At 54.3% G+C, this 10,072-nt stretch overlaps 2 protein-coding genes across 2 annotated transcripts; one reads left to right on the top strand and one right to left on the bottom strand.

Moving 5' to 3' along the window:
• The first annotated feature begins 712 nt into the window (after positions 1-712).
• On the top strand, positions 713-4,615 carry CDC20 (cell division cycle 20). Its single transcript, XM_045859173.1, has 11 exons — positions 713-742; positions 835-1,068; positions 1,171-1,319; positions 1,393-1,489; positions 1,673-1,801; positions 1,900-2,096; positions 2,211-2,305; positions 2,445-2,673; positions 2,829-2,954; positions 3,869-3,986; positions 4,360-4,615. The coding sequence occupies exons 2-11, from the start codon at positions 888-890 to the stop codon at positions 4,536-4,538; spliced, it is 1,500 nt and encodes a 499-aa protein (XP_045715129.1). The 5' UTR covers positions 713-742; positions 835-887; the 3' UTR covers positions 4,539-4,615.
• Positions 4,616-4,770: 155 nt separating this feature from the next.
• Positions 4,771-9,776, bottom strand: ELOVL1 (ELOVL fatty acid elongase 1). The gene is made up of 8 exons (XM_045859174.1): positions 9,629-9,776; positions 6,914-6,973; positions 6,519-6,709; positions 6,267-6,347; positions 6,078-6,134; positions 5,888-5,993; positions 5,663-5,799; positions 4,771-5,483 (listed from the first exon to the last, which is right to left on the bottom strand). The coding sequence occupies exons 2-8, from the start codon at positions 6,957-6,959 to the stop codon at positions 5,262-5,264; spliced, it is 840 nt and encodes a 279-aa protein (XP_045715130.1). The 5' UTR covers positions 6,960-6,973; positions 9,629-9,776; the 3' UTR covers positions 4,771-5,261.
• Between the last annotated feature and the right edge of the window lie 296 nt (positions 9,777-10,072).

Here is a 10,072-nt window from a genome sequence, read left to right on the forward strand (position 1 = left end):
AGTCCAGCCTTATCTTCCAGATTGGTAGGTCTGCATCCTGATCCTTTTTCTCGAATATAAGGAATTCACCCCTATTTCAGCCTCATTTTCCCTGCTTGTAAAACAACAAACAGAACAATTTTAAAAAACAAACACATGTACTACTTCTTTCCTAGCAGTGTTCCCACAGGCACGAAACAAACAGGAGATGCACCCTAACTAGTTCTGGCCTCTCTAAGTTTCTCAATCATTTCCCCCGTCCTACCCTTGTCCGGCGGCCCACAGGCCGCCCGCTGTCTTTCCCTTCTCTAAACGGCTCAAATGCTTTAGATCGCTCCACGGAGTTCTGCACTTCGATATCATAAATAGAATACAATCCACTTGCAGTTTTTAAATATGAAGGGCGGGTGAGAGGAATCTGAGGAATGAATGGAAGCGAACTGGGAAGGCGGAGGCGGCGCAAGCCCCGCCCCCAGGCGCTCCCGGCTCCTCCCTTCTGGCTTTCAGACACGTTCTCAGGGACCTACCTTAAGTTTGTCTCTCACCCTTCAAATCACACTACATAGCTGGACTCTCGTGAGATCTGACTTGCCCCGGAAGACCCGCCCCCAGTGCCATAGAGGCCAATGGGAGAAGGCGACGGTTGCGACGGTTGGGTTTTGAAGGAGCCAATGAATGCTCGGAGCGGAGACTTTAAGTAGTGTAGTCCCGCACTTCTGAAGTCGGTCCTATACCGTAACTGTCTCTGAGCTGACGGTGAAAGGTGGCTGTGCCCAGCCAAAGTGGGGCCGCAGGCGGGGTGACCTTGGCTGTGTGGCCGGCCTTCCCAGACCACGGTCGCCTGTCTTTCTCCAGGGCTCGTCCGCACCCACTCCAAGGACCCCTCCCCCTCTAGACGCTTCGCTGTCATGGCGCAGTTCGTGTTCGATAGTGACTTGCACTCGCTGCTGCAGCTCGACACACCCATCCCCAATGCACCCCCTGCGCGCTGGCAGCGCAAAGCTAAGGAAACCGGGGGGCCGGCCCCCTCACCCATGCGGGCCGCCAATCGATCCCATAGCGCCGGCAGGACCCCTGGCCGAACTCCTGGTGAGTAGGGTGCGGCGGGACACGAGGAGGGAGAGAGAGAGTAGCCTATGTGTCCGTTCTCGGGAGCCTGGTGAAACTTTGGCTTCCCTCTTCCCGCCCCAGGCAAATCCAGCTCCAAGGTTCAGACCACTCCCAGCAAACCTGGTGGTGACCGCTATATCCCCCATCGCAGTGCTTCTCAGATGGAGGTTGCCAGCTTCCTCCTGAGCAAGGAGAACCACTCGGAAAACAGCCAGACGCCCACCAAGAAGGTATGTGTCCTAGAAGACCTGTCTGTGTACTTTGCATTATGGCATCCTGTCTCACCACCACCCTCTGTGTTAGGAACATCAGAAAGCCTGGGCTTTGAACCTGAACGGTTTTGATGTGGAGGAAGCCAAGATCCTTCGGCTCAGTGGAAAACCACAAAAAGTTCCAGAGGGTAAGACCTGAAATTCATGGTTTTTGGAGGGAGGTGTCAGCCCATCCCTCGGGGCTGAGGGGAGATGCCTATCTACTTTTCACACCTAAGACTGAGGGGAGGGAAGTGCTTGTCTGGCCTTCCAGGCTAGGGGCAGAAGAAATGTCAGTTCTCCCGGTGTCTAGACTTACTCCCTTGCCGTAGGTTACCAGAATAGACTGAAAGTACTGTATAGCCAGAAGGCCACGCCTGGCTCCAGCAGGAAGACCTGCCGTTACATTCCTTCCCTACCAGACCGGATCCTGGATGCCCCTGAAATCCGTAATGACTATTGTAAGTGCAGCCTGTTCCTTGATGGGTGGCCACAGAAAGAGGCTCTGGGGACCAGACAGACAAGGAAGCTTATGTTCTTCTCTTTGCTCCTCTGGCAGACCTGAACCTGGTGGACTGGAGCTCTGGGAATGTGCTGGCTGTGGCATTGGACAACAGTGTGTACTTGTGGAGTGCTAGCTCAGGTGACATCCTGCAGCTGCTGCAGATGGAGCAGCCTGGGGACTACGTGTCTTCTGTGTCCTGGATCAAAGAGGGCAACTACCTGGCTGTGGGCACCAGCAATGCTGAGGTGCAGGTGAGACTTGTCCCTGTGCCGCAGCTCTTTTGTTCCCCAGACCCTGGGAGCTTGCCCAGCGAGAGGGTGTTAATGCTAAGGCCCCATCTCTGATCATAGTGGTTTTCTCTCTAGCTATGGGATGTGCAACAGCAAAAGCGGCTTCGGAACATGACCAGTCATTCCGCCCGAGTGGGCTCCCTAAGTTGGAATAGCTATATCCTGTCCAGGTCAGTGGTTTTCGCTAGTTAGTTGCAAAAACAGGCAATGATTTTTGCCCTGTCTTCCCAGACTACACCTCTGAAGTGGAGCAGCTCTGGTGGCATTTGGCAGTGCCACAGAACCTGATTCCCTTCTTCCTTCCTACAGTGGCTCACGCTCTGGCCACATCCACCACCATGATGTGCGGGTAGCAGAACACCATGTGGCCACACTGAGTGGTCACAGCCAGGAAGTGTGTGGGCTGCGCTGGGCCCCAGATGGACGACATCTGGCCAGTGGTGGCAACGATAACTTGGTCAATGTGTGGCCTAGTGCTCCTGGAGAGGGGGGCTGGGTCCCCTTGCAGACGTTCACACAGCATCAAGGGGCTGTCAAGGTGAGAATGGGGCCGAGCTGGGGCCTCTGCAGACCCTCACCTGGAACCTGGGGAATATTTCAGGGAAATGGGATGCTGGGATTGGATTGGGTTAATCTGGCACCCTTATAGCTCCTTGTCTGGTAAACTGCTGACCCCACCTTTATCCCATCTAGGCTGTAGCTTGGTGTCCCTGGCAGTCCAGTATCCTGGCAACTGGAGGGGGCACCAGTGATCGACACATTCGCATCTGGAACGTCTGCTCTGGGGCATGTCTGAATGCTGTGGATGCCCACTCCCAGGTAGTCTTTTACCTACTCTAGCCTCTCCCAGATGTGTTCTTACTCTTGATAGTCTTCCTGGGCAACCATGTCCCCTTCAATGGTTTCGCCAAGTCTGTACCCTGATGATTTCCAAACTTCTGAGTCAGCTCTCACTCAGGAGCTCCAATACTCCCATAGTTCCAACACTCTGTGGCTTATCTCCCACCCCATGTTCTATAGGTGGCACCGCCCTAATGTCCCAAATTAAACTTGTTACTTCCCTTTGCTTCCCTAAAGTGTGTCCCTTCTCCTCCTCCTCCTCTTATATTCTTTGAGAGGACAGAAACTACTCGGAAATTTGAAAAACCTTCTAGGATCTTTTATCCTCCTCACCTAGTCACCAACATTCCAGTTTCCCCTCAGAGTATTATGTACGTGTGTTCCCTTCCCTCAGTCACATCCTTCTTCCCAGCAGAGGCCCAGTGCGCTGGTCTCAGCCTTCTCAGCCCCTCCAGTCTTCCTCTGTACTGCTGTCTGGGTGGTACACTACTACCCTCCTTAAACCCTGCAGCAGCTCCCCCTCACCTACAGTGTATAACCCAAATCCATTAGAATTTGAGGCCTTTGCCTGGTGAGTCTCCCTGCAACAACTGCAGCTTCTTCCATTTCCCCCGCTCTTCCCCCACCACCTTTTTTATAGATTTGGGTTTTCAAGCCAGAGTTCAGATCCTGGCTCTGCACTTACTAACTTAACTTGCATGAGATCTTAGGCAACTTACTGAACTCTCTTCTGCTTGATTCCACATCTGTAAGATGAATATTGATTGTAACTCTCAAAAGGCTTTTACTAGCAATTGGTAGCACATGGCAGGGTGCCTAACACTGGAATGGACTTAGTTCTGATTCAAGTAGCGTTGACTCGTGTCGTGCCCACATTATTCCTCTCTCCACAGGTGTGCTCCATCCTCTGGTCTTCCCACTACAAAGAACTCATCTCAGGCCATGGCTTTGCCCAGAACCAGCTGGTTATTTGGAAGTACCCGACCATGGCCAAAGTGGCTGAGCTCAAAGGTAGGTGCTGAACGACAGAAGCCAGACACAAAAGACTACATATTGTATGATGATTTATATGAAATGTTCAGAAGAGGCAATGCAGAAAAATAAAACAGATTAATGGTTGCCAGGGGCTGGAGGGGAAAGGTAATGAGTGACTTTATGGAGTGATGAAAATGTTCTGGAATTATAGTTGTGATAATTGCACAACTTGGTGACTATACTGAAAACCAATGAATTATACACTGTAAAAGAATAAATTTTATGGAATGTAAATTAATAATGTCAATAAAGCTGTTACTAAAAAAAAGGTAGGTTGCCCTCAAAATTGGAGAGCTGTAGTATGCCTACATTTATGTGTGGCTCTCACTTTTCCCCTCTTCATGCCCAGGTCACACAGCCCGGGTCCTAAGTCTGACCATGAGTCCAGATGGAGCCACGGTGGCATCAGCAGCAGCAGATGAGACCCTGCGGCTGTGGCGCTGCTTTGAGTTGGACCCTGCACGGCGGCGGGAGCGGGAGAAGGCTAGTGCAGCCAAAAGCAGCCTCATCCATCAAGGCATCCGTTGAGGACCAACTCATCGCTTTAGTTTTTTGTGGGTTTTTTTTTTTAATTTTTCTAATAAAGTCATGTATCCCTCTCTTCACGTTGCATGACCACTGCCCCAGTGGCTTTCCCTCTCCTGTGTTTGAGAGCTACGAATGTCCATTCTGTGGGAGTCTTGACCATCCTTCCTGTTTGTAGACCGGGCTAGCAGGCTTTGTACCTCACCTCCTCCATTTACACACACACACAGCCTCAGTGGTTTCCTCTGTCACTTTTAATGAAGACGTAAGTGAATGAGCAGCCTCCACAGGCTGTACTCCCAGGCCTCCCACCCACTCTGACCTGTGGGGAGCAAAAGGAGGGAGCCTGGGTCCACAGTGACAGATTATTGCTGACCTCTTCAGTGTGAGGAAAAAGGCCACGAGACCCTGGTGGGGGCCAGCCCTGAGTGTTCCTCTCCCAAGTTTAAGGCCGGGAGGGGGAAGTAAGCGTCCAGCCCTTTCAGCGCCCAGCTCTGGAGTGGCAGAGGGCAATGAGGCCACGTCCTGGGGCTGGCTGGGAGAAGTGGGTGAGGAACAGAAGCTGTGGTCCTTGTGTACCAGCTGTGGGGAGGGGAAGGCTTGTCCCCTGCTCAGTCTTGACCACATAAGCCCTGGTCACAGGTGTAGGTGGGAAGGACAGTGACGGATGCTGCCCAAGGTGCAGTCCTGAGGCACTTAGGTGGGCACCTTGCCAGAGCGTGTTTTTCAGTTGGCCTTCACTTTGGCAGTACCTGGAGCTCCATTTTGCTGAACTGCACGGGGTAGCCGCTTGCCTTTGGTGTAAGACTGATACCAGAAATTGGAGAATAGCACAAAGAAGATGGTGCCGTACATCCAGATGAGGTGAATAATGACGGGGTATTGGTAGTTACAGCTGGACATGAAGTAGTACTGGGAGATGTGCAGCGAGACCAGGACAAACTGGATCTAGGATAGAGAAAGGCAAGGGTCAGAGGGAATACTGAAAGGACTGGAGGGAAAAGGAGTAGAGAAAGAGATGGAACTTTGAGTGGGGGGATAGGGTCAAAGGTGAGAGGATGGATAAAGGAAGGACCCAGACTAGGAATGCTGGGTGAATGGTTATAGGCCAGGTGCAGGCCCCTTACCAGCTGGATGGCTGTCATGTGCTTTTTCCACCAAAGGTAGGGCTGGGCTACAGGGCCAAGGGCAGATAATCCATAGTACAGGTACATGATGACATGCACAGAGGAGTTTACCATGGCGTGGAAAGAGCCCATTCCTCCTGCAAATGGACGTGAACAGGGTCAGGAGGGAGAGGCTTCTGATCCCCTGTGCCTACCTCTCTTCCCCCAGGGGCCTGCACCACTCACCTGGAGCAATATTTATTCCCCACCACCAGCTCCAGGGAAGCACTGAGTGGTGGAAGACATGTAGGAAGGTCACCTGTCCATCTTTTTTCCGGAGAATAAAGATCACCTGAGAGAAGAGTAGGGAAAGGAGTTTCAGAATCAGGCCCTCTCCTTCCCCGACCCCAAGTTCTCACATTTCATATATTCTCACCGTGTCCATCAGCTCAATGAACTTGGAGAAGAGGAAGAGCCAGGCCACTCGAACCATCTGCAAGAAGTCAGGACTGTCTCAGAACCCCCACACTACTAGAGCCTCCCCAAACTGGCCAATGAGTACAGGTCACACCCAAATTGCTCCTATCCCCAGGCTGCTTATGGCCTAGTCCCCACTCCTACTTACTCTCAGCGCCTCCGGGCTGTTGGAATAGTCCACAGGGTCACAGCGCCAGGTGTAGCTTTGCAGCCAGCCAGACATCAGGAACTAGGATGGGGTGTGGATTAGACCACCAGCATTCCCTCCCCAGTCCCTCCCGGTTTCTAGTTGAAGAAATGGATCTGAGCCTCTCTGGACAGGTGATGCTGTGCTCTGGCTCTAAGGCCCGCCCCTTATCCTGTCTACAGGAATGAAAACCTAGGCGTCCCAGGGGCCCACCTCATATACAATGTAGAGGGAGAGTGCCACCAGTGAGAAGTTGTAGACAACCATGAAGCCACGCAGCTGGAAGGGCTTCCGGTTGGCCATGATTCGAGGCCCAAGTGAGAGAACGAAGTACACATAAGTCAGGAGAATGGAGGTCATTAGCAAGGGGGACCCCATCAAAGGGTAGTCCTGAATCCGGGGATCTGCGAATAAGAATTAAAGGAACCAGGAAGGGACAAAGGAGTCAGGAAGTGCCACAGGGTTCAAAGGGTCCCCACCAGGTGTACAGATATGAGGTCACGTCACAAAGGGTCACAGGGGTTCATAGGGACTTTCCATTAGGAGAAAGCCCTAGATCCAGGGACCTCAGGGCAGGAGGGAGGAAGAAGAGGTGGACAGCATCTTACCTGCAAGCTTCATCATCTGCTGGTACAAGTTCACAACCGCCTCCATCCTGTCTAATGACTCTGGGGAGGTATGGAAGGGGGGTGTCAGCCAGGGCTGACCGTGTCCCCCCATCCCACCCCTGACCCACAGAGAGGACACATCAGACGAGACAACACCCGATGCCTCATTGCAAAAAGGATGTAACAGTGAGAGGAAGGAATTGCTGGGGACTGAGGGTAAGAGGAGGCAGTCTGTCAGGGGCATCTGCTTCCCACACATCCTGCCTGCCTGGGAAGGGCTGATCCGCCCTTCCTCTCCACACCTTCCTCTCCTCTCTTCACTCTCTGCTCTCTGGAGATTTTTACTCCTCGATCTCCCCTCCCATCTTCCTCCACAAGAAAACTCAATTTTGATCTCTTTCTAGAAAGTCTTACATCTCACCAACAGAGAACTCATCTCCAGAATGAACTGCCTCTCCCTTCCTCACCAAAGCCTCTCACCTCTCCAGCTCTGGGCCTCTCTTCTCTCCAGGGATCCTCCCCTTCAACCTCTTCTGGCCCATTTCGTGAAGCTCATCTTCTGGGACTGTCCCTCAGGACTCTCACTCCCTGTCCTTCCTGTCCTTTCCAGGACTCGCCTCTCCCCAGAGTCCCTCCTCACCCCCGGAGGACTCTCACCTCCCAGCCCCTCCTGCCCGCCCTGTCCCTTTCGTCCCTTCTGGGATGCTCACCTCCCCGGTCCCTCCTGCCCCTTCCTCCTCTCCCCTGTGGGGATACTGCTCCCTAGGGCTCTCCTCTGCCCTCCTGGGCTCTCACCTCCAGCCTCTCGGCTCCTCTCCGGTGCTCTCCTCTTGCCCTTCCTCTCTGTGAGCCTGGCTCTTTGAGACTCCTGCCCTGGCAGCTCCACCTGTCTGACTAGATCTGGCAGCAGCCCCGCCCTCCGCCCACCCCACTGCACTGCACATGGGGTGGAGGGTGGGTCTAGGCCACAGGTCAGTGCCTGGAGGAGCAGGACCCACGAGGATTGGGAAACCCAAGTAAAGCCGGGACTCACCACCCACCCACCCACCCCAGACCAGCCAGATAGGCTAAGGTTCTATGTTTTGAACCACAAACCTGCTAGAGCTCCAGCCCCAGCCCAAACCTTGGCCCAAAGAGAACTGACAAAAACACACATCCAGTATCTTCTAAACTAGCCACAAATTCTCAGTCTGTCCTACTTCAGAATGGGTATAATCACCCTGCTCTCCCAGGGAGGGGCAGGGATGCCAGTGGCATGTGAGGAGGTGGGGGAGTGGGGGAGGTCTCAGGAATCTTCCCCTCCCTCAGGGAGGGGTCTAATGAGCTAAGTCCTCTCCCCCGTCAGAGCCCCAAGGAATGTGGAGGGAGGGTTCACGGGGACACCAAAGCCAGACCCAGGGGAGCCTGGAGCTCCAAGGCAGTCCCAGAGGGGCAAGGCAGTCCCCGAGCAGCCCGGGCAGCTGATGCTCTGAGAGCTAGCACTCCCATCACCCAGGTTCCTCCCAGCCAGAGAACAACCTGTGCAGGTACTGAGTGAAGAACACACCTTCGGACACATCCACTGAGGCTTGCTACGTGCCCCTCACACACTCACTGGGCATACATCTCACAGATGCTCCCTCGACCTCCATGTCAACCCCAGCCGCCACACCACAATCAGGCCCAAGTCCGCCCATACACACACCCGCTCACACAGACCTGCCTCTCCCCGACCCACCCCATGGCGAACTCACCAATGGTTAGTTAGCACACACAGAGCCCACACACCTCCTGCTGGCAACAACTGCCCTCCTCTGCCACACCACCCAAAGAAGCCTCCATGGACTCTGACACGCATAGTTTCTAACACTCAGACCTACTCACACCTGCTCCCAGCTACATTCACACTAGTGAACACACCTAAAATACTCACACATCCTCCCTCATAGGTCCTGCATTACCACGTGCAAATGCTCAAGCTCACACATATGTGAGTCACAGGTAAGTGTGGTCACACACATAAACTCATACAGCCCCCTTAGCAGGGGATGAATAAGAAAATCACTCACACCACATGCAGGCACACACCTGCCCTAGACATCTGTATGATGTCTTTTCACAGATGACAATCATCATTCATTCATTCATTCATTCATTCATTCACAGTAATATTTGTGTTGGCTGCCTATTCTGTGGTAGGGCCTGCCCGAAAAGCCGTAGCATGTGCTCTAACACACAGTTCCTCCCTGACCCATGTGAGCTTGCCAGCTTGTTATCTCTCTCAACCACCACACAGGCACACACGCATGCACCCTGGAGGTCAGGAGCGGCTCAAGGCTGCTGGAAAGGACCTCTCTCCCAGCCTGAGAAGAATCTGGGTGTGTCCCTGGTAGGGGGAACTCAGTCCATTTCTTCCTTCCTTTAAGATGGATGGAAGGGAAAAGGAGACAGGCAGAGGAAGGGGGAGGAGAAGGGAGGAGGGAAGAAAAGGGAGGGGACAAGGGTAAGACCAGGAGGTGGTGGAGGAAGGCCTAGGTTGGAATAAATGGGGTCCACCGGCCAGAGGGAGGTTGCAGGAGAGGCTCAGCCCCAGAGAGCTGGGACCTCCCACCCACTCTCCCCAGCAGCAGCCTCGCCCACAGCCTGGGCAGGGCAGGGTTGGGCAGGGCTGGGCTGGGCCAGCCCGGCAGGGGGCCCTGCACGTGGAGCGGCTGCCTAGGGGAGGTCCAGACTCACCAGTGGGGGGCCAGGCAGGCAGCAGTGGAGGGCTCGAAGGGAGCAGGGCCAGAGAATAGTCCCCAGGGCCAGCCTGCCTGCCACTTCCTCATCTGCTGGGCCGACTTTCTGTCACCAGAGGGGGAGAGGGCGGGCCGGGTGGGGGGCGCCTGCTGATTGGGCCTCCGGCTGAGGCAGGAGGGGCCGTCCAGCCTCAACTGGGATGGGCCCGCAGGGCGGGAGCAAGGGAGGGACGCCCGCCCGATTCCGGGGCAGGAAGCACGCCCAGCCGTGACTCCCCACCCCTTCCCTCGGCATCACTCTGCCCGCTGCTGTCAGGTCGCAGCGGCCTGGCCTGGGCTGCCAGAGTTGTTGCCTACTTCTTCCTGACACTCAGCTCTTGAAAGGCCTCATTCTGGCCCTCTGGTCATTAATCCGCTAACACAACCAACACACCTTCTGTGT

This window comes from Phyllostomus hastatus, unplaced genomic scaffold, assembly GCF_019186645.2.
Source record: "Phyllostomus hastatus isolate PE091 unplaced genomic scaffold, TTU_PhHast_1.1 phas_scaffold_182, whole genome shotgun sequence".
In the NCBI taxonomy this organism is placed as follows: domain Eukaryota; kingdom Metazoa; phylum Chordata; class Mammalia; order Chiroptera; family Phyllostomidae; genus Phyllostomus; species Phyllostomus hastatus.

Coding starts and splice junctions, on each gene's coding strand:
- CDC20 (XM_045859173.1), top strand. CDS start 888: ATGGCGCAGTTCGTGTTCGATAGTGACTTGCACTCGCTGCTGCAGCTC. Junction 1,320..1,392: donor GCCAGACGCCCACCAAGAAG/GTATGTGTCCTA, acceptor CCTCTGTGTTAG/GAACATCAGAAAGCCTGGGC. Junction 3,987..4,359: donor CAAAGTGGCTGAGCTCAAAG/GTAGGTGCTGAA, acceptor CTTCATGCCCAG/GTCACACAGCCCGGGTCCTA.
- ELOVL1 (XM_045859174.1), bottom strand. CDS start 6,959: ATGGAGGCGGTTGTGAACTTGTACCAGCAGATGATGAAGCTTGCAG. Junction 6,710..6,913: donor GCAGATGATGAAGCTTGCAG/GTAAGATGCTGT, acceptor TCTTATTCGCAG/ATCCCCGGATTCAGGACTAC. Junction 6,348..6,518: donor CCCTCTACATTGTATATGAG/GTGGGCCCCTGG, acceptor ACCCCATCCTAG/TTCCTGATGTCTGGCTGGCT.